The sequence below is a fragment of the Morus notabilis genome, unplaced genomic scaffold (genome assembly GCF_000414095.1).
Source record: "Morus notabilis unplaced genomic scaffold, ASM41409v2 Scaffold650, whole genome shotgun sequence".
Lineage (NCBI taxonomy): Eukaryota > Viridiplantae > Streptophyta > Magnoliopsida > Rosales > Moraceae > Morus > Morus notabilis.
In genome coordinates this window covers 125,557-147,629 of record NW_010358427.1, presented here as the reverse complement: position 1 = coordinate 147,629, position 22,073 = coordinate 125,557, and the positions used below count along the sequence as shown (strand labels likewise).

At 36.1% G+C, this 22,073-nt stretch overlaps 5 protein-coding genes and 1 non-coding gene across 10 annotated transcripts; 1 reads left to right on the top strand and 5 right to left on the bottom strand.

The window, feature by feature from the left end:
• Nucleotides 1-2,319: 2,319 nt before the first annotated feature.
• On the bottom strand, nucleotides 2,320-3,816 carry LOC21392419 (glutathione S-transferase F13). 2 transcript variants are annotated; one of them, XM_024161956.1, is made up of 4 exons: nucleotides 3,668-3,816; nucleotides 3,319-3,474; nucleotides 3,079-3,127; nucleotides 2,320-2,830 (listed from the first exon to the last, which is right to left on the bottom strand). In XM_024161956.1, the coding sequence occupies exons 2-4, from the start codon at nucleotides 3,463-3,465 to the stop codon at nucleotides 2,373-2,375; spliced, it is 654 nt and encodes a 217-aa protein (XP_024017724.1). In that variant the 5' UTR covers nucleotides 3,466-3,474; nucleotides 3,668-3,816; the 3' UTR covers nucleotides 2,320-2,372. The 2 variants fall into 2 exon arrangements, with proteins under 2 accessions (XP_024017724.1, XP_010090796.1); XM_010092494.2 differs by lacking the exon at nucleotides 3,668-3,816 and having other exon boundaries at nucleotides 3,319-3,523.
• Nucleotides 3,817-5,735: 1,919 nt separating this feature from the next.
• Nucleotides 5,736-8,773, bottom strand: LOC21392418 (autophagy-related protein 18a). Its single transcript, XM_024161954.1, has 4 exons — nucleotides 7,899-8,773; nucleotides 6,937-7,132; nucleotides 6,221-6,347; nucleotides 5,736-5,825 (listed from the first exon to the last, which is right to left on the bottom strand). Exons 1-4 carry the CDS (start codon nucleotides 8,697-8,699, stop codon nucleotides 5,744-5,746), a joined length of 1,206 nt encoding a protein of 401 aa, XP_024017722.1. The 5' UTR covers nucleotides 8,700-8,773; the 3' UTR covers nucleotides 5,736-5,743.
• Nucleotides 8,774-9,524: 751 nt separating this feature from the next.
• On the bottom strand, nucleotides 9,525-9,596 carry TRNAD-GUC. Its single transcript has one exon. It is a non-coding gene; the product is annotated as a tRNA-Asp (tRNA).
• A 1,040-nt stretch (nucleotides 9,597-10,636) lies between these two features.
• Nucleotides 10,637-11,508, bottom strand: LOC21392417 (protein SRC2). The gene has a single exon (XM_010092492.2). It carries the CDS (start codon nucleotides 11,450-11,452, stop codon nucleotides 10,637-10,639), a length of 816 nt encoding a protein of 271 aa, XP_010090794.1. The 5' UTR covers nucleotides 11,453-11,508.
• Nucleotides 11,509-11,982: 474 nt separating this feature from the next.
• Nucleotides 11,983-16,032, bottom strand: LOC21392416. Of its 4 annotated transcripts, XR_002901673.1 has the most exons (15): nucleotides 15,934-16,032; nucleotides 15,810-15,840; nucleotides 15,611-15,681; nucleotides 15,432-15,471; nucleotides 14,966-15,009; nucleotides 14,771-14,869; nucleotides 14,461-14,653; nucleotides 14,034-14,356; nucleotides 13,826-13,957; nucleotides 13,632-13,741; nucleotides 13,423-13,517; nucleotides 13,162-13,253; nucleotides 12,920-13,065; nucleotides 12,574-12,770; nucleotides 11,983-12,005 (listed from the first exon to the last, which is right to left on the bottom strand). XR_002901673.1 is itself a non-coding variant. In XM_024161950.1 (14 exons), exons 1-14 carry the CDS (start codon nucleotides 15,955-15,957, stop codon nucleotides 12,674-12,676), a joined length of 1,497 nt encoding a protein of 498 aa, XP_024017718.1. In that variant the 5' UTR covers nucleotides 15,958-16,032; the 3' UTR covers nucleotides 12,558-12,673. The 4 variants fall into 4 exon arrangements, 3 of the variants coding, with proteins under 3 accessions (XP_024017718.1, XP_024017719.1, XP_024017720.1); XM_024161950.1 differs by lacking the exon at nucleotides 11,983-12,005 and having other exon boundaries at nucleotides 12,558-12,770; XM_024161951.1 differs by lacking the exons at nucleotides 11,983-12,005; nucleotides 15,432-15,471 and having other exon boundaries at nucleotides 12,558-12,770; nucleotides 14,771-14,864.
• A 1,987-nt stretch (nucleotides 16,033-18,019) lies between these two features.
• LOC21392415 (wee1-like protein kinase) lies at nucleotides 18,020-22,073 on the top strand. The gene is made up of 11 exons (XM_010092490.2): nucleotides 18,020-18,286; nucleotides 18,617-18,677; nucleotides 18,770-18,836; nucleotides 19,315-19,581; nucleotides 19,737-19,804; nucleotides 19,904-20,013; nucleotides 20,093-20,133; nucleotides 20,230-20,384; nucleotides 20,492-20,845; nucleotides 21,583-21,861; nucleotides 22,002-22,073. Exons 1-10 carry the CDS (start codon nucleotides 18,081-18,083, stop codon nucleotides 21,676-21,678), a joined length of 1,425 nt encoding a protein of 474 aa, XP_010090792.1. The 5' UTR covers nucleotides 18,020-18,080; the 3' UTR covers nucleotides 21,679-21,861; nucleotides 22,002-22,073.

Genomic DNA, 22,073 nt, shown 5'->3' with positions numbered 1-22,073 from the left:
TTTATTTATTTTATTTAATTTTATTTAAAATTTAATTTTATATTTTAAATAGTTGTACAATTTATATTTATTATTTTAGTACCCAATTATTACACTAAATATTTTTATTATGATTAATTTTAATATAATAAGTACACAATATATTTTTTAAATTGGAAATATCAAATTGATTTTTAAAGGGTATATTAGTACTTTTATACTTTTTTATTCCGATTCTGGGTGTAAGTAAACGTATGAATGAGATTTAGAATGACTCCGATTCCGAATCCTATCACTAAGTAAACAGCTTATTCTGACTCCAATTCCTCACTCAGAATCCTACCCACTCTGAATCTTGCTCACTCCGATTCATGCTCATTCCGATTATGTGTAGGTAAACATGCCATTAAAGCATTTAGAGAGATTGTTTTTACACCAAATATTTGACTAACAAATATTCCATATTAATTAGTCAAGAGTAATAATACAATTTCCGTGGATAAGCCAAGAAAGAAGACGAGCTTATATATTGGGTTCAGCATTTAAGTTAGCATCGTTGGTTATATAAATAGTCATTAATGTCGTTTGGAAAATTATGTCGTTTTATGATGATGCAGTCGTTTGTTATATTGACGACGCTTGCTGGTTCTTCATTTCCAAGTTTTTTGTTTATTGTTTTTTTTGCTTTTTCCACCCAAAAAATTTATTATTTCTTTAACTATCGATCGTGTCATTTTTTTAGATCTTACTATCCTTTTTAATGTTAATGTCGTTTTTTTACTGTGGTAATTTTTGATACTGATGTCGGTGGATTATTATTGATTTTAAAAAAATAATAATAATTTACAAGTTGTTGAAAAATTAAACCCTATATTTTGGACTGTTTCACATGATCTATATTTTGAAATTGAAAATTTATGGTCAACAATCTTTTTCTCTTTTCATCAAAGGTCGAATTTGAAAAAAAAAAAGAAAAAGAATAAATATAATTAAAGAAAAAAAAAAGTTCAAAACGGGTTTCTCGGTGGATTGCTTGGACCTAGAAGTGATGAAATTCTTTTTCCGTTATTTCCTTAAGACATTTGTGGTCAAAATACCGGAGAAAAGTTTATGATTGAGCATAACTTTTTAATCTAAAGAAAAAGAATAAATATAATTAAAGAAAAAAAAAAGTTCAAAACGGGTTTCTCGGTGGATTGCTTGGACCTAGAAGTGATGAAATTCTTTTTCCGTTATTTCCTTAAGACATTTGTGGTCAAAATACCGGAGAAAAGTTTATGATTGAGCATAACTTTTTAATCTAAATTATAAAAAATACAACAATCGAAAACTTATAAAACTTATAGTGTCTTTTTAGTTTATATTAAAAAAAAAGACAACATTGAGAATATATTGTTACATTTTGTCTCTCTAATTTTAAAAATTATACTATACTACGTTTATTATATTCTACTTTGCCCCTTCCGTTTCATCTCCCATCCGAAAGAGATGGAAAAACACCCGAAGTGCTCATGTGTGGAATTTTTTGAGGGTAATCGTATTTTCTTAACAGTAATGCCCTAATAATCAAATTAAATAGTACATTGACATGTTCATTGACTTTGAGTTGGGGGATGTTTTTCAAAAAGATACAAGTTTGAAATTTCTCAAGGAAAAAAGCCCTCATCAACTGGAGAAGAAGCATTTTTACTTAGATGCAATTCACATTAGCTTCCATCTTCTTGTTTTTAGGGAGTGTTTTCCCTAATTTTTTTTTAGATTAAAAATATGGTTATGTTTGAAACCTAACTTGAAAAGCCAATTTATAGACAAATTTACAATTTTACCCTCTTCTCACATGACCGCATGTGGTGTTATTTTTTATTTTTTTGGTTTTCTTTAAACAGGAAATTAAATAGAAGGGACAAAATGAAATAAAATGAAAGTTTGAAATAGTATAGTAGATTTAAACTTTTTTTGGTTTTCTTTAAACAGGAAATTAAATAGAAGGGACAAAATGAAAGTTTGAAATAGTATAGTAGATTTAAACTTTAAGGAGTAAATTGAGAATAACCTCAAAATTAAGGGGAATTTGTTAATAATCCACAAAAAGGTGTAAACATTGAATATCGGGACAATATATCAATTAAGAATACTTGATACTTCTTTGACAAAATGACCATTTAAATAAGCATACACATCTTTAATCATCACTAATCACTATATAGAACCATCAATTTGTTGCTTGCCAAGTTTTCAAAAACACTACACAAACTTATAAAACAACAACTACCTTTCATCTCCCAAACAAAATAATAAATAATAATAATGGGAATAAAATTAAACTCTTTAATTTCCCTTTTCAAACTCAAGTTCTTAACCATATTAATAATAGAAAGGAAACAAATCAAAAATCATTTCTCACCAAAAACCATCCCCACGGCCACCTTTTCAAAAGCAGGCCTAGAAGAGATGTCCTCCCACCAAGCCTTAACGTGGGGACGATCGTTGAGGATCGAAGCCCACGGAGTCTTCATGAAGTAGAAAGTGTAAGGCAAGTGGTGGAGATCAGCCAAGCTGAAGAAATCGCCGGCAAGGTATTTGGTGTTGCTCAGCCTGGTCTCGTACACGTCCAGCACCTTCCCTAGCTTCTCTAGATTTTCATCGATCACAGTTTGATCTGAGGTTTTGCCGATCATGGGGGCCACAAAATGCTGGTGCACAATCTGAGATACCACGGGGTCGTATTCATGTGATTCAACCTCCGACCAGACCTTCACCATCGCAGATTCGTTCAAGCTTTCGTGCCTAATCAGGTCGTTTCTTGAATCCTTGTACTTCTCAGCCAGATATGCAGTTATTGCTCTGGATTCTGGCAATAAATATTAAATAAATAAGTAATGGAAAATGGTTTAATTCCTTCTATAAATATATTGTTCAAAATAATTTTCATTTATGGACAAAAAATGCTTAGGAGCACGGCCGGTTCTGAGCGCCATAACTGATAGAAAATAGACGCTATTAGTGGATTTTATGAAGCGAAATCCGCGTTTAGTTAGTGCGTGGTGCTAAGAAGCACATGTTCCCCTAGCATTATAATTAGGTTGGAAATGTAATTACCGAAAAGTGTGAGGTCTCCGTCTTCTAGTACTGGAACCTGACCAAAGGGCTACATATACATTTGGAAAGAGAATGTGAGATTAGTAATAATGGATTTTTGGTATGTAAAGATGAACAACTAGTACTATTCAAAAAGCATAGCAGTTCAAGATATTATACGAAAGTAATGTAGCCAAAAAAGTGGATTTGATATTGGATTAATAGCAATTAACGAAAGTGTAAAGTTTTGAGGAGATTTACATTTTTTGCAAGGAAAAGAGGCTGCTTGTTTTCGCGGGCGAAAAGGTCGACCGGGACGAGCTCGAAATCAAGACCTTTTTCATGGAGGCAAATCATTACACGAGTGGTGCTTGTTGACATTGGGAGACCATGCAGCTTGAGCACCATTTTTTGTCTCTGGAAAAACAAAACGAAGGAATTGAGAGAGAGAGAGAGAGAGAGAGATATGGATGAAAGTGAAATTGTTGGTGTGGACGCAGCTAGAAGTATCGTTATATATACAATTACAATCGGTTTTGGTAGTTAGGGTTGTGGGAAACAGTTTTTCAAGTAATAGATCAATATCAGTGGGATTTAATTAATATTTCACCTGTCCTGGAGTTTGTAAAAACTGAAAACTATAAGCAGCTGAAACTTGATAAGCCAAATTTTATTTTCCTCCTCTGCGTTCCCCACACCACGTGCATTTTTGTACAATTCTTTAGAAATAGACAGTGTAGTGCCGATCTCTTAAGTGACGTTTGGTTCATGAATTTCAGAGCCATAGTTCATGATTTTGAACAAAGGAGCATTAATTTATTTTTCTCGTTTTGGTCTCACACAGTCACATGCCAGAGATATGACTCAGACGGGCATTCCACATGGAGCATATTGTAAATTTGCAAGCCCTCAATAAGCTTTTTAGCTTGTAATATAAATGGAAAATCTTAGTTAGCACGCGATATGCTTTGACTTCCATTAACCATTGGCTTCATGGCAAAAACAAATAGATAGCATTTTTCACATATTGCCACTCAAATATAACAACAATATATTTACAAGATAACAAAAAAAAAAAAAAAAAACAAAAACAAAAAAAACTACTCTTAAAATGTTAGCAAGTTGGATGGACTATTTTGTACCCATCATTAAGCTAAAAGGAAGAGGGAAAAAAACCCTTGCCACATGGTCAATAAATCCAAAATTTAACGTTCATAATTTTAAGGTGTAATACTTTTGATATTCTAGAATTCTCCGTCAATTTCAATATAGTACAACAATCAGATATGATTCAGTCAAATCACAATTTTTAAGTGCACTGATTTCAAAGTGTTTCGGCATCATCTTGAGATTTGGTCATTTGTTTAAGTTCACAGAATTTTAGGTAAACAAGACTACAAATCATAGTAGAGAGCAGTTGTAATAGGTGAGTCAAAAATTAAAGCGGAATCTTTATACGATCATAACAATCAAAAGGTAAATTTAGAAGATAACAATTGCGTCCTCCATTGTCATTTTTGACCGTCAACAGTCAACAACACTTCCCATAGTGAAATTCATGATAACAGAATAGTTATTAATCGGGACTCGCATGAATAACATATATATTACAAGTACTGTTTTTTTAATCACGTATTTTTAAGTGCTTTGCCGAACATAAGCTAATTATCAAAGAATTTTCCCTCTAACTTTATTGATAACAAAGAGATAATTGAATCAGACGCAAAAGTCTTTTCGATTAGCAAAAAACAGGCCAAAATCTTTTCAAAAGATAAACTACTGAAATAATTGTACTTTTAACCGTTAAATTTTTATCAAAAACTTTCCCTTTTACATAATTTTTTAATTTAACGTGAGTTTAATTAGGAAAATCTTATAAAAAAAACCTTAAAAAAGAAAATTAGAGGCCAGAGTCTTACACCTATGCAGCATAGGAATGCTCAACATTACTGTTTTTTTTTTTTTTCTTTCTTTCTTTTCCCCGGCCCACTGAAACAACACAGTTTCTTGGTTGCGAGCATGGGGTTGCGTAAACAAATCTGCTGAATTTTCTGACAGCAAGAAATGGTAATTTTGCACCCAACGATAAAGACAAAAGTTGCTTCTGCCATAAAAGTTTCGTTCTGCACATCTCTCTGTCTGTGCATGTGTACATGAAGAACTCAACCGACAAACTTATCGACTAAAACAGGTCCGACCCCATTTAAAACTCAGATCTTAACCAAGTCTGAACAACTTAAAATGGAGGTGAATTACATTAACGATCTGAGGAATATGAATTAACCCGGCAGACAAAATGTAGAGAAGGGCTCCAAATCGCCCCATGTCATAGATATCAGAGATGTGTAATGTACCATACAATTATTGTTGTCTTTTTTCTCTCTTTTTTCCTTTTCTTTACGTGCAAGGCAGTCAAAAAAATTTCATTACACACTGTAAATGGACCTTTCCCGTTGGACATAAACAATGATAGAGAGTTCTGTATCTACAGATGGCATCCTAGTCTAGGTAACCAAGGTGGGAAAATACAAGAAAGTCAATGTGTTAAAAACGGCTATATGCATGGTTTAGGAAAAAGTTATAAGTAATAAAAAGGGGAGAAATTATATGCAGAGGCTGCAGACAAAGAATTGAAAGAATAAATTCCAAAAAAATAAAAAAAAGAATAAACATAATTTTAAGATGCTTAATCTAGATTTAGAAAGTTTTGATGTTCCAGCTGAGTCATCTCTCCACCCTTCATGGGGTCAAACAAGCACCGGTAGAAGCTGCATACAAATCCAACTTGCATATTAACAGCACGTTCCTATAATCAAGTTAATTGGAAACTTACACTCAAATTAATTGGATACTCCTAAGCAATCATAAAACAAATGATATTTTTACGTAGTTCAGCGGGTTAGAACTTAGAAGCAACACAAGGTCGGGGAAAAGGAATGTCACGTGACATGCTTTGAGCAATTTTATCAAGTAGAACTGATAATAATAAAGATAAATTTGGAGCTAGGTGAGAATTTCCCGGATTATACTTCGGTAATTCGTAGGACTCGCACGTATTTAAGCAAATAGTGAGTTGCTTAAATAAAATTAAACAGTGAGCAAAGAATATTGAATAAAAACTGTGAAATTAAGATTGGATTTGGTCATGCATTATCATCTTTACCTGCCATTCATTCCAAGAATTATAATCGTGTTTCTCACGTGACCAAAAGCAACAATAAATCGAGAATCCTCTCTCAAGCGAAACCGAGCCACTGACCACTCTGAGCTGAAATGCTTGGGCAGAACTCCTGAAATTAAGAAGACATGCATTAGAGGTACGTAAAATAAGGTAAGAAACAAATCAGAGTAAAGTTTTGAGGGTGAGCAGAGATTTTTAACTTTTCATTTAGTCAAAACTTGCAACTAAAAGCAACTACATCTAACCATGTGTGCAAATAATATATTCTAATAGGTAGATCAAAATGACTCGCCTAGACCTCACTGAACTCCATTCAAGTGCGAACTGTTTTGGCCATTCAGAACTTATCCACGCGAGAGAGATTTAAATTCATTACAAATCTTCACTTGGAAGTTGGAAAATTTGCACATCATAAATTCTATTATGCAAACACAACAACTTCATTTACTCCTGTATTTTTACATTTATACGGAGAGTCAAAAGAAAGTTTTAAATACAAGCCTCTACACATGGCATTTGATGTCAATTCTTTAGGTAGCCCATCAAATTAAAAGCTAATTCTATGTAACAATATTGTGATGAATCTGAATCTGATAAATAAGACAATGTTGGAGTCAATCATAGTAGAACGACATATAAAAGCGGCAAGCGCAAAGTTAAGAGCATTCATATTCTATGGTGAAAAATAGAGAGTTTACCTTTGATGATAGATAGAGATGTAACAGCGAAAGCAAAACTGGATACACTTCGTGACTTTGCATTCTCAGGGGTCTCAGAATTAACCTTAAGGCTGAAGACATGAACAGTACCCTTGTCACTTGAGACTGCCAACCACTGGGCAGTGGAAGAAAATGCCAAACAATGGATCGCAGCTCTATCCACACCCCTCCTTACCTGATATTTCATATCAATTTAGTTTAATGAATCCAATAGAATTTAAGGGATTATCAATACTAAGCATCATTTGGGTATTGATCAGAAGGGATAAAACCTCAAATAAATGAGAAAGCAAATCCTAAGAGAGAAGGCACTTTCTGTGGTGCCCAACACTTTTTTTTTTGGGCTCCAAAACTAAGGCCATCACAATGTATTATTAGCACCAAGTTAGATAGATTTCTTAATTTTATCGAGTATTGGAGGAGTAATTCTAAGGAAACAAGTACCAAAACTTGGATTCTTCAGAAAAAAGCCAAAAACTTTAGATAACAATAGCATAATAAACAACTGCAAATACTACAAATACCAAAACTTGGATTCTTCAGGGGAAAAAAAAAAGCCAAAACTGTAGATGACAACAGCATAATAAACAACTGCAAATTCAACTATGCGTAATTGTTACCAATCACTAGTGTCCTTTTCTCAACCCTTGATCAGTATAACACCTGTGAGTCCCAGTTGGGTCCCACCACAAGTGGCCTCAAGGTGGGAACCACGCTGATGAAAGATTGTGTTTGGATGCTCAAATACTGGCGATCTCCTCTCATTCAGAGTCAGCCAGGCATTATTCTAAGAAAGAAACGCCAAAAGCATCATGAGAAAGAATAATCCCCCCCATTTGACACCAAAACAACGATTCAAAACTAGTAAACTCACGAGGCAAAATCATATTCAAGCAATTGAAAGGTTCAAGCTCTCCGAGTCTCCAAAACTGTCATATTACCTCTTGAAGTAGGGTTCCATCAGCGGTTCTGAAAATCCTAACAAGAGTCCCCTTGGTGCTGGCCGTGGCGAGGAACCGGCCGTCTTGCGTGAGCCCCAAGCAAGCGATATCTGACGCGTGAGCCTCAATGTACTTGGTCCTCCTCGCCGCGTGATGCTCAACCCTGACCTGCCCTCTCTGCAACCCCAGAAAAACGAGCACCGCCGACCACCCCCATTCCGAGACGGCACAAATCCCCTTGGGGTTTGCCGCCGTCTCGATCTCGCGCAAAATCCTAAAGTCCGAGAAGTTAAAAACCAGAGCTTTACGCTCCATCACGACGACGATTAGGTCGCGGCGGAGCCGCACTGCGAGGACAGTGGAGCGGCAGGCGAGCTCGCCGACGAAGCGGCCCTGGACGTCGCACCATAGCTTGACCTTGTTGGGAGGGGACTGAGGGTTAGGCCCGCCGCCGACCACGGCCAAGACGTTGCAACGGAAGAGGGAGCCGAGTCCCCTGCCGTCGTGGCTGTAAATCTCGGCTAAGGGATGGCAGTCGTGGCGGTAAATCTCGGCTAAGGGATGGCAGCTGAAAACGCGGAGGCCGCGGTCCGTGCATGCGGAGAAGAAGGACCGGTCGTGGCCGAAGCTGAGGTTGAGCAGAGAATAGCTATGGAGGTCAGGGTTAGGGTTGGCGTCGGGGGCGGACTTTGCGGTGGTGGATGAGATGGAATCAGAACTTCCTGAGGGATTTGTAATGGCGGAATTAGGGTTTGAAGTTGAGAGTGAAGGAGGAGAAGTGACTGCCGATAGGGCCGCCATGGGAGTGAGGAAGACGACTGGACGACTGAAACTACTATTTAGGAGCCGTTTGGTTCATAGATTAAAATTATTATCGATTTACGTGTATTTTTTTGTGAGAAAAAATATTGTAACGAATCATAAACTATGATTCAAATCATGGTTTGAATCCTCAAACCAAACATCCCCTTAGTCTTTTTGCTGTTTCCTAGAGTTGTCTCTGTAAATTTTGAAGAGACGGAGGTATTTTTGTCTTTGTGGTGAGTATTTAAATTAATTTGAATTCCGTGCGATTCATTAGCGTTATAACTTATCTTTTTTATCAAAATCAAATCAATTTTGTGTTGATTACTTCATGGAATCCCTTACTTCTTTGTTATTTAGGTTTTTTCGCACACCTTGTGGCAGGAAAAGAATCAAAAGGAACATCCAAAAAAGAGACGGAGGTATTTTTGTCTTTGTGGTGAGGATTTAAATTAATTTGAATTCCGTGCGATTCATTAGCGTTATAACTTATCTTTTTTATCAAAATCAAATCAATTTTGTGTTGATTACTTCATGGAATCCCTTACTTCTTTGTTATTTAGGTTTTTTCGCACACCTTGTGGCAGGAAAAGAATCAAAAGGAACATCCAAAAAAGAGACGGAGGTATTTTTGTCTTTGTGGTGAGGATTTAAATTAATTTGAATTCCGTGCGATTCATTAGCGTTATAACTTATCTTTTTTATCAAAATCAAATCAATTTTGTGTTGATTACTTCATGGAATCCCTTACTTCTTTGTTATTTAGGTTTTTTCGCACACCTTTTGGCAGGAAAAGAATAAAAAGGAACATCCAAAAAACAACGCCGTTGCCGGGGATCGAACCCGGGTCACCCGCGTGACAGGCGGGAATACTCACCACTATACTACAACGACTTGATGATCGCAGGTTTAAATATCACTAACTAAAACTATTCTTTTTGAACTTTAATAAAATAGAATAACTAAGTTATCAAAAAGTTTGACTAATCTTTTATTATTATTATTATTATTATTATTATTTTAAAGGGTAGTATAATTTATCTTATGTAACACTACATCCATAGAATTTTTCGGTTAATTAATTATGCATGTGGAAGTACTCAATGGAATGTTACTCTTTCAATAGGAAAAGAGCAAGGATAAAAAAAAAGAGAAGGCAGCATGTCAACGTTTACAAACATACCTACCACTACACTGATTTGTCTATATTTGTTTGTATTTCCTTAAATAAAGAGAGATCATTCTAAGCACAAAAGACAGGTTAATAGATAATTGCAACTGGTTCAATTCAATAAACAACCTACATTAAAAAAATAAAACTCATAAACAACCTCCATTTTAGTCAATCCACTCTCTAGCCACAAAAAAAGTCAATCCACCATGCTTTTGCAAAAATACATTCATTATATTCCTTATTCTTCCCCTGAAAAAAAAAAATAAAAGAATAAAATGGTGCCACCACAAATTAATTCATCATTAGAACTAGAAGGCCATATAATGCAACTTTTTTTTTTTTTTTCCTGTTTCAGTTTAAGATTTTCGTCAATACTCATTAAATACTCGTACTTCGAACCTTGAACTTATAATCACGTACAATGCAGAGAGACCTCTTATAGTTACGGACGACAACAAACATTGTTAAAGCTTATAACAATAAAACTATAAAAGCAGCTTCGGTTGCATCCGAACTGTCTTTGAGATTTCTTGGCACACATATACCACGAAACAAACCAACCAACCAACTAACAAAGTATTAACCAAAGTAAAAAAAAGTTTCTTGGATTACAAATATCCACATATTTTTCTCGAGGAAAGTAGAGGGAAATATATATCAACACTTAGACCAGAAAACCAAACAGAAAACAATCAAAAAATCAATAATCAATACCACCAGTAACTTAGACCAGAAAACCAAACAGAAAACAATCAAAAAATCAATAATCAATCCCCCCAGTCCCAGCCACTTGAGGGCCAGCATCACAGGCAGCGCCACTTACTTCTTCCTGATCAGTAGTAGTAAATCCAGCCCCAAACAAATTCTCAAGGTTAACATTACCACCAGCCCCACCATTGGCCAATATTTGAGCAAGCATAAACCCCTCAAGGACCCCACTCAGATAAGCTTCCTCTTCTGTGTTATCACTAGTATTCTGTGGCCTCACTACCGTCGGGGAAAACCCGGGTCCAAACGCCTGCTGCTGAGGATTAAAACCTCCGTTAAAAGGCGGCGCCGCATATCCCATCGGAGGCACTCCTACCGGCGGATAACCCGGCGGTGGGTAGGCGGGGGCTGCTGCCGGTTCGTTGACCTTAACCGATGAAGATGTTTCGAGGGCTTGGTTAGCGAATTTGTACGACAAGTTGAGCTGTCCTCTATGCTTGCCGTTAGGTTTTTTCAGCTGGTACGTGACGTACTTAACGAACTTGCCGTCGCCACCGTTGTCCAAGAGCTCCTTGACCGGGACGTTGGCTTCTCCGATCTCCTTGTCGCTGTGGATCCGACGATGGCACATGACCTTGAAGTTCAGGATCAGACGGTCCTTCTTGGCGTCTTCTTCATCGATGTTGAAGTTCATCGGGAAGTTCCAGGTAGGGTTCGGTCCGCTCCCTTTGTCGACTGGGGTCTTTTGCTCTATCTGAGGACCGCCGGAGAGCGAAACGAGGACGTACACGTCCATCTTGCTGAGGTGCTTCACTCTCTTCAGATCTTTGGCTGAGATTATGGTTATCTCCATCGGTCTGTATTGCATTTTTGTTCTTTCTTTATCAGCCTCAGAAGACAGAGATAATGAGATTTTATGCTCTGAAAGCTGGCTTAGTTAGTCATAGAGAGGCTACTGAGAATAAATAGCTAGATTGGAGGAAGTTCCTTTGTACTTTCGTACTTTCGGAGGAGATAAAATGTCAATGCAAACCAAGTCAACGTCATCCCTAATCCTTTAGAGAGAGAGGGAGAGAGATCAGTCGACGTGTTAACTTGACCAAGCTCTTTGACTAATTGGGGTTTTGTAATTTTTGTTTTTGTTTTTTTAATAGTGAATAAGTTATTACAACCATGTACTAAAAAAAAAAAAAAAAAAAAAAAAAAAAAAGTGGCCCCCGGGGGGGTTTAAAACACCGAGAGAGGGAGAGAGATCAGTCGACGTGTTAACTTGACCAAGCTCTTTGACTAATTGGGGTTTTGTAATTTTTGTTTTTGTTTTTTTAATAGTGAATAAGTTATTACAACCAATTACTAAAAAAAAAAAAAAAAAAAAAAACACTAACTTGGCCTCCTGGACGTGTTGAAACGGTCCATGCACGCTTTGGATGAGAGAAAAAGAAAAAGGAAACGGATGATCAATGATTGGCATAAAAGGAATATATGCTAGTTGGTAATTTATTACAATTTAAAGCCTTCTAAAATCTCGTGGAATGAGGACTTATCAAAATAAGACATTGACAATCTCAGTGAAGGTACAGTCAATTCATTTGTCAAATAAAGCTGTCAAGTAATCTTCACGAATCACAAATATTATGTATAGACCTCTTGAGTTCTTTTTATCATGGAAAGGCAAAGTAGTTTTATGAATTCAGATTAGTTTATAAACCTTCGCTTAGAGTTCAACTTGAGCTGTTTCGCTGAAAAAACAAGGACAAGTCGTCAAGTAGATGGAAATTTAAGAACCCGTTTATTTCATATACTCAAATTTAAATAATTAATTTTGTTACAATATTTTTTTCTCATAAAAAATTTAAATTTCAAACTAAAATAAAAAATTATAATTTAAATATACCTTTCAAACAGATCTTAAAGATCAACATAGATAGGAGACTATAAACAGATTTTGCATCTGTCAGGTTAGACATGGGCAGGCAGGCAAGTAAATACCTTTTTCACGTACTCTAACATCTTGTTAGCTCAAATATGATATACAATAAGTTTGTTGTTGTTCTCCAAGAAACAGAATATTGGTCAAGCAATGCCAAAATTAAACCTCCTCTGCCAAACTCGGACTTGTTAGTTGGAAGTTCGAAAAATAAGTAGCTAAAATTATGATTTTGTCATTGCCCACTTGAATCTCCTTCCTGTCCAAAATGTAAAGTTCAGACCAAACATAAGCATGAATGGACCAAAACACAAATAAGCAATAATCATACAATCAACTATTTGACGGCTTTTTTTTCAACTCCACATCATGTACGCTGAAGCAAGAAACATTCTACACTCATCGTACCATGGTGGATGAATACGAATGCAATTCCCAACTTCAAGATCTACATTGACACTGTCCACACTGTTGGGAACTCTAGGATTGAAAATAATAGTCCTCTTTGTTCCTTCACTTGCCGTTTCTTTGAGGGGTTCTGACCATGCAAGGCTCTGCAAATCCGCAACCAATCAGGCACATGAGAGAGAGCACGGTTAGTCAAAGTATATTTGGGAAAGTAAGTTATAGAACTAAATTACGAATACGACCTCAATGTTATCGCTGAAGAGACAGTCACAAACGGTCAGCTTTCCATCCAAGCATCTTGTCAGGATTTTAACATAAATGCAGTTTGGTTCATCTGAAACGGGTAACGGAAAGGGTGAAAAAAAAATCGTAACAGAATATACAATAAGGTATGGACAAAAGCTTTGCATAATTGCTCAAACAAGTAGGTTGTGCAAGTTGATTTCCTAAGCAAAAATACTACGAAGAATAAGTAAATGAAAGCAATCTAAGAACTTCACTACTTTGGTATTCTCCATTCTTTAACTTCTGCACGAAATCCATCTCTTGTTCTTTTTCTCTCTGCATGACCTGCTGCAGTTTCAAAAATAATCCACTTCTGCAGATAATAGAAAAGCACCTTTAATTTTCCTTCAAACTCGCCTTTTTTCGTTTTATTTTTAGCAAACATAAAGTGCATGTTGCAAGAGGAAAACACTAGCTACATCATTACCCTTGTGGTTTATCATTTAAGAAAGTAGCACCTAAAGCTTCCTGGAACTGGTCTACCATCGTTTGCCCTTTCTTCACAGACATGGCGATCTCTAGGTCCTTATCACTCGTCTGTTGAAGAAAATTGCTAAGATAAAATAGACAGCTCATTTTAATAAGGGGAAAAGTGTATCAAGATATCAAATCTGTAGATACCTCACTATCACTTGATGATCCGCTACTCTCTACAAGATCAGGGGAATCTTCTTTGTTTACAGTTCTATCTCCCAACATAGATATATTTCTCCTCACAACAGGCTGTAGCCTTTTTCCTATTTTACTGCTATTCTGCAACAAAAACAAGATCAAACCAGGATTGACGGTATAGTACAAAAGGCGAAAACTTTTAAAGAATGAAGCAGACCTTTTCCGAGTTTCCCCTCAGAAGACTAGCGTTATCCTGAAGGCCATATAAAAGTTCAGCCATTGATTGCTCGCTACATTTGTGCCTAAGAGCTTCCACTTCATGGGGAATAATTTCCGACATATTTTCCTCTTCAACCTGAATATCTTCAGGAAGCTCAGCGACTAAATTTTCTTCGGTTCTAAGCTCCATCACATCCAATCTTTCCGGTGCTTCAAGGATACTTGATGACAAGTTATTTTCATCTTTAGAAGTAGCAGGCGAAGATAGTCCTTTATGTGACTGGAAACGGAATGAAAATCTTGGCTTGCCTTTACCTTTTACTATAATGCAAATTCACAGAGGTCAAAACTACCAGTGGAAAATAATAAATATTTCTGCAAAGCAGAGAACGTGATAACTAATAACTAAAGAAAGAAAAGAGCACATTTAGAAGATTTCTTTGGTCTGGAATTGCATGAAGCATGTTCATTCAGATGCATCAGTGCCTCGGCCTCTTTACTCGCAGAAGACCACGAGAATAAGCTTCCCTGTTTTTCAATCCCAACGCGAAGTAAAGAATCGTCGGAGAACTTCTTGGCTCCAACCCTGGCGGAAAGCTTTGGCAGCACATTGTTTTCCTTTTCAAACAATAAAAACAAGATTACTGCCTCGTTATTATAGTAGCCTATATATTCGTCTATGGAAGTAAAACAAAGAAGCACAATATTTTTCCGTATGCAACATGTATCGTATACCTCATCTTTAGATATTGCCTTCTCTGGGGGGCATACGGAATCACCCTCGTCATAGAAGTTGGGCATCTCAACATCATCTTCACAATTCGAACTTCTTGGCTTGCCAGTACAACCAATGCCATACCATTATTTTCTCAGAACACAAAAAGGAAAAAGAAAAACCAGAACCATTATTGAGACTTGAGCAAGAGCTACCTCATGTGGCAAAATACTAGTTTTAGTTCCACTTTCAAGAGTACCTGTCCCAGAAACAATACAAATGTTCTAAGAACGTACCAAATGATAACATGAAGAGAACAAAAAAATAAAAAAATAAAACAAAAGAAACGTTGTCAAAATAGAGGGAAGTGTTAGAATATTGGTTACCTTCTAATTAGATTAAACTTTTGAAAGAAATTATAAACTAACATGATATCAGATTAGGAGATATTGAGTTCAAACCCATTGTTGGAGCTTATGCATTGCTTTTGGAAAAATGGTAAACTAATAGTTAACCAACCAAAAACATTGTTTTTATTTTTTGATCCTTACTCCATGCACATTTTTCTCAAAGAACCTTTTAATTAAGCAATACAATATTTATCTCTGGCAAATTAAAAGGGAAAGAAAAGCACGAGAACGCGTTGGATAATCCAAGCATGTAAGAAAAATCACCAGATACCTTTCAGTCGCTCTAGGCGTGATAAAATTTCTAATCCTTCCTATAGAAATAAATAAATAAATAAAGGGCTATAATTAGAATTAGACATTAGACAATGCAAGACAACAAAAATAAAATAAAATAAAATAAAAAAGAGCAAACTTATCCGACGTCGTTTAGTAGAGCAATGAGTGGGGCACCTTTTTCTCTGTAGAAGCGGCCAAAGAAAGGCAATTTCCCGGCCAATTGTGGCCGAGGTCTTGGTCGTCATCTGCCAGGCGATGAACGAAATAGGCAAATTGGAGTTAATACTCTCTTACAATGTTAGTTATACATATATACATACATACGAGAATATGCGTGTACGAGAAATTGAAGGATTTTTTTTTTTTTTTTTACCGGAAATGCTCTGATCAGAATCTGGGTTTGCCTAAACAAAATGAATAAATCCCAAAATTAGGAAAACACCTTAGAAGAAAAAATGGAAGGAGATGGGGAAGAAAGAGATTCTTTTAAGTTTTACCGAACATGCTTGTTGCCGCCACATCGTGGTTTCTTCTTTTCCGTTTGGATTTCACTGATTCCACCTGATATTTTGCCTTCCAAATTTACCCCACTTTTTTTTTTTTTTTTTTTTTTTTCAAATATATTTTTGTTTTCGTGACTAACGCCTAAACTGCTCTTAAGCGTCAAAGGTCAACAGCAATATCGCAAACGACAGAGGAGGATAAAAACGACAGGACTAAGTTCGCAATGGAGAAAATAAAAATATCAAATGAGAAAAAAAAAAAAACGCATAAGTAAACGAGAACAAAACATAATTTCACTTTTATTTTTCATACTGATAACAATCTCGTAGAAAAAACAAGCAAAAACATTTTGAAACACAGTCGCAACAATCTCAAAAAAAAAAAAAAAAAAAAAAAAAAAAAAACAAAAAAAAAAAAAAAAAAAAAAAAGAAGATAACAACAACAAAAAAAAAATTTTAAAAATGGTTCCAAAACAATTCTTATAGAATTCTTGTTTTCATTTTTTATATCCAAAACAAAATCATAACAAATAAAACAACATCATACGACTTTTACTTCAGCAAACCACGGCGAACTTATAAAATGCCAACAAAATGTCGTTTGTAAGACATTAGTTTTTTTTTTTTTTTGATAGTTGATATGAAGATTAGGCTTTTTGATAATTGATTATGAAGATTAGGTTGTCACTTTAAATTGAGACATATCTCTCGCGTTCGCGTTCCAAAGGTTTGTTGTCGTCAAAATTATGAAAAAAAAAAATCCTTTATAGCGCATCAAGTTTATTGCCATTTATTCAAATAAATATATCTCTCGTTACTAAAAATAAGTCTGTCACTGATGTTTTATTTTTCTTTCACTGTTTACGTTATGACTTTTACTCTTATGCCTTCTCTGTAAGGGACGTTTAGAATGAGGATTCGTGCCATGATTTGAATTATGGTTCGTGACTCGTTACAGTATTTTCTCTCACAAAAAATACATGTAAAACGAGAATAGTTCTGAATCGTAGTTCTGAATTCATGAACCAAACGACGATACTCTTACTAGTGGTGACATATCGACAAATGTCATTATTAAGCTGATCATCAGATTGTGAAATTTTTTTAGGCGATGTTTATAAGAAGATTATAAATTTTATCTCCTAAAGTATTTAACTTACCAAAAGTACATATTTTAAAAAATTTCACCTCTTAACTAGTTATAATCTAAAAAATAAAAATATATAGATTAATATTAAGAGATAAAAATAAAAATAAAAACTCTATTTTAAAAAGTATTTTTAAAAATTTCTGAACATGGCCTCTTAAAAAGAGCCACAATCGGCCCACACATGCACAGGTAGCTTGGTCACTTTACCCGTTGTTGAAACAAAAACCGGAGACATATCGGATCAGCCCACACATGCACAAGTAGCTTGACCGCTTTACCCGTGGTTGAAACAAAAGCCGGAGACATATCGGTCTTCTTTTAGCAATTTGCTTATTTTTGTTTTCTGTCAAACGACATCACATATATATCAGTAAACGACGTGTTTCCGTGATTCTAATAAAAAGAAACGGCACGTCGTTTTAAAGCACGCTTTTGTTATTAATGACTTGTCGTTTACTATGTCGTCCATTCAACTTTGCACCTGATGTGACAGCAGCGATGTCAGATTGCACATCCGCAGTATATAATATTAATATTTCTTCCCTTTTTGCCTACTATTTTCAATTTTTTAAAAACTTTCATAAAATTCTCCTCTCTTTCCCACTACGGAGAAAAAGCTTACATAGCACGCATCTCACACAGTCCTACGATCCAGCCAAAAGACGCCAATAGGACCCACCATCATCTTCAATAAAAACAAAAGCGGTCTAACTTAATCCAACGAGCGACGCCGATTAAATTACCAAGGAGTACGTCTATAGTTCTTGTTCCACCTGATCCTCGCAATTCAAATGTCTCCCGCGCAATTTGAATTCCACTCCATTCCCAAAATTCCCACCAGTCTCCATTCTACTTTTAAACCTTAGGGAGGGAGGGAGAGAGAGAGAGAGAGAGAGAGAGAGAGAGAGAGAGAGAGAGAGAGCGAGAGAGAGAGAGAGAGGAAGGACCCTAAAGGCGAGAAGGAAAGGAAGGAGAGAGAGCAGAAGCAAAATGAAAGGGACGCTCGTGAGCCACTTGCAGGTTCAGCTCGGCCAAAATCTCCAATTGTCGTCGTCGTCGTCGAATCCCTCTTCCTTCCAGAAACTTCTAGATTCCGAGGCCTCAGGACCTCCTCTTCCCTCCTCCTCGCCGCGGGCCGCCGACATCGATTCCACTTTCGACGATAAAGATTTCATTCTTAGCCAAGACTTCTTCTGGTACGCATATTCTCTCTCTCTCTCTCTCTCTCTCTCTCTCAATATTTTATTCCGATTTGATCAATTTTGTAATATGATTAATTTCGCGATACCTTTCTTTCAATCGCTTTTGAGCATCTAATAGAAATCTGCAAATATCAATCTTGTGTAGAATTTGCCCCGATATTGCATTCTGCATAGTAGTTCTTTGGGTTTTGTTAGTGACCGGTAGCTAGGCTGTTTATTGATGCATTTTATTTCGAATTTGAAGTATTTAAGATTTAAATGACAATTTATGGGGATTTGTTCTGATTTTTGTTTCTGGGTTTCTGACTTTTGTGGTAAATGTAGCACACCGGATTATATCACCCCAGATAATCAAAATTTATTCATGGGTTTTGATTGCAACGAGGTAATATGTGAATTTTGAATGGATGTTCTCTATGGTGTTTTTTAAACTGAGTATTAAATGTTGACGGATTTTCTTCCCTATGTTTCTATTAGGAAAACATGCCCTGCCCCAAATCACCGGAGAAGCCGACGACAATAAGAAGTAAGAGATGTCGGCAAGGTAAATACCATTCCTGAATTGAGCTTGATGAAGACTATGGGAATTGATAGCATTTGGGTGTTAAGTCTTCTCAAAGAATGGTCTTGTTTAGTCTAAGTAGAAAACCATATCTTTATGAGCAAATGGGAACTTTCGGATATTGGTGTCAAGTCGAGCTTTTTTTTAGTTTGTACGAACTACGAAGCTAGAATATTAATCATTCTGTTCTGCAATACATGTTGCAACTTGCAACTGACTAGCAGAAGAGATCGAAATGTAATAATTCTAAATCCTCCCTTAGGAAACAGGTGATATTCCCGCTCACTTGCTATTTGTGTTAACAAATTATAACTGAGAGGAAGACGGGCAATGTTCTTACTTTTAGATTTCCCTTGTTTTCCATCAGCTGTTTCCTTTTTGGCATTATGTATACAAGGATACATCACGTGCACGTCTAGTACATCCCTTTTTTTTATGGATAATACTAAATTTTGTGCAGATGTTTTCTCATCAAATCCAGTTAGTCCCACCTTGTCCGGCATTCAAGAAAGGATGGAATCTGAAAAAGATGATTACATTATAGAGGAAATAAAGACAGAGAAAATTACAGGAACTGGAACAAAAAGGGTTCAAAACTATGTATCTCAATCTGCAGTTGCTTTACGTTGTCGTGCTATGCCTCCTCCTTGTATTAAGAACCCATATATAAAGGATGCTTCAGGAATGGACATGGATCCTTTTGGCAATCAGAGATCAAAATGTGCAGGTATGGCTGTGGATAGTATCTTAATGGCTACTATCCCAGCTTAAAGTATTGATATATCCCATTACTTTAATGGCCTCACTAGATTGGGACATTGATGCTATTTGAGGACCTGCATTTCTTCTATTTTGTTTTGATAATTATGCTGCAATCTGCAGATTTCCTTCCTGCAATCATTGGTGGCAGTGGCCTTTCCCGCTATCACACTGATTTCCATGAGATTGAGGTATCTACCCAAATCCTCAATAATTTCTGGACTTTAGCTGATACATAACCATTAATTAGCATGCTGGTTAAGCTAATAAACTTTCCCTTCCGTTTTCAGTACATTGGTAGTGGGAACTTCAGTCGTGTATTCAAAGTCTTGAAGAGAATTGATGGGTGTTTGTATGCTGTGAAACATAGCATAAAGCAGTTGCATCAGGACAGAGAAAGGTTGTTTCCTTATGCTTTTGGATATATCCATCATCGGGATCATATTTTCTAATGCAATAAAGTTTTCTCACTTTTGTAGGAGGAAGGCTCTGATGGAAGTTCAATGTTTGGCAGCTTTAGGTTTGATATATGTTTTTGATTACTTGTGGACATTATTTACGTGCTTGATGCAGTTGCAATCTCTTTTAATTGTTGCTGCTTTCTTCCCTCATGCAGGGTCTCATGAAAACATTGTTGGGTATCACTCTTCTTGGTTTGAGAATGAGCAGCTATACATTCAGATGGAGCTCTGCGATCACGGCTTATCCATTAATGGATCTACGCATCTATCCTCAGAGTCAGAGAGAGAAGTTTTGGAAGCTCTGTATCAGGTTAACATTCTTCTTTGGTGTGCTATTTCTATTGATCTTAACACATTGGATTGACAAAATTTCTCCTCCCGATAGTATATATCGTTTCTGATATATGTTTTATACAGATTGCAAAGGCGTTGAAGTTTATACATGAGAAAGGAGTAGCTCATTTGGATGTAAAACCTGATAACATATATATCAAAAATGGGGTTTACAAGCTTGGGGATTTCGGATGTGCAACTCTTATCGATATGAGCCTCCCGATTGAAGAGGGTGATGCACGTTATATGCCTCAGGAAATCCTAAATGAGAGATATGATCATCTTGACAAGGTTGATATTTTCTCTTTAGGAGTTGCTATTTATGAGCTAATAAGAGGGTCATCTTTGCCAGAATCAGGACCTCAACTTTTAAATGTCAAGGAGGGAAAATTGCCGCTCCTCCCAGGTCGTTCATTGCAATTCCAAAACTTACTCAAGGTACCATGCTATTTCTTGTATTGATGGTCTTTGAGTGTTTCTTTAAGAAAATTTGCCTTCTCATTCTTATCTTACGAGTGACAACGTAGAAAATATCTTTGAAGCAATTTATTTTCTCATTCTCAGTTACTTAATCATATTGTCTTGCGCACTGCACATACATGTAGTCTACTTTATGAGAGTTTTTGAACATCTCTACTCACAATATTTTGTTTTGTCACCTTTTCAACATTCTTGTTCCAAATCTGGCAATGTGAACAGAAAATGCTGTCTTTTGATTAAAAATTTCAAACTCTCGACTCTATTGAGATGTAGGAGATGAGCTTGTTATTTTCCTTTGACAAGTTACAGCATGCTAAAAATGCTATACTGTCATTTTCATTCCACAAACTGATATAGTTTATGGTCATACACGATATAAATAGTAAGTTGCTTTCTTTGACTGCTTTACTAGACAAAAAAAGCGTTGTCTTTCGGAGAAGAAATACGTAATTAAGTAGCTTGATGGTTCTAAAACTCTGCATATTAGTTTAGTTAGTTGTTGTCATTTGGCAGTTTGCTGAAAGTATACAAGTCATATTATCATATTGCAGGTCTCTACGTTATGTTGCTGAATAATGCTGCTTCGTGAAGATTATTGTTTTTACTATTCAGATTCATTCAAGGAAATTGGTTTTGACTACTATACCTCATAAGACACAGGCCAATTATTTCTAACCGTTCATTAAATCTATCAGGCCATGGTGGACCCAGATCCAGTTAGACGGCCTTCAGCTAAAGATTTGGTGGAAAACCCAATATTGGGCAGGGTTCTTAGAAACGCTAGAACCTAAAGAAATCATGACAGATAGCCCTTTAGATAACCCTGGAATTTTGTATATGCTGCCACCGACAGTCAACGTATAAGAATGGCCAAACTTTTGAACATGCACCATTATTTTCTACAAGCGTGCTTAGAATGGTGCAAATTTTCCAAATATGTAGCAATCTCGGAAGTACTATATCCTAGACTAGAGGTATGTAGTGTTTTTGTGGAATTACCTTGCAAGGTGACATTTTATTTTCTTATTTTAACTTAAAATCTAAAATTTGTTGAAAACTTGCTAGCTAATCTAAATTCATGTTTATAAGACAACATTGTCCATTTTTATGGTAGGTGAGCAGCGGCGAGGCATGTTGTGGATCGCTTTTCTCTCTCCACCACTTGCATTACCAGAGGTACCCCTGG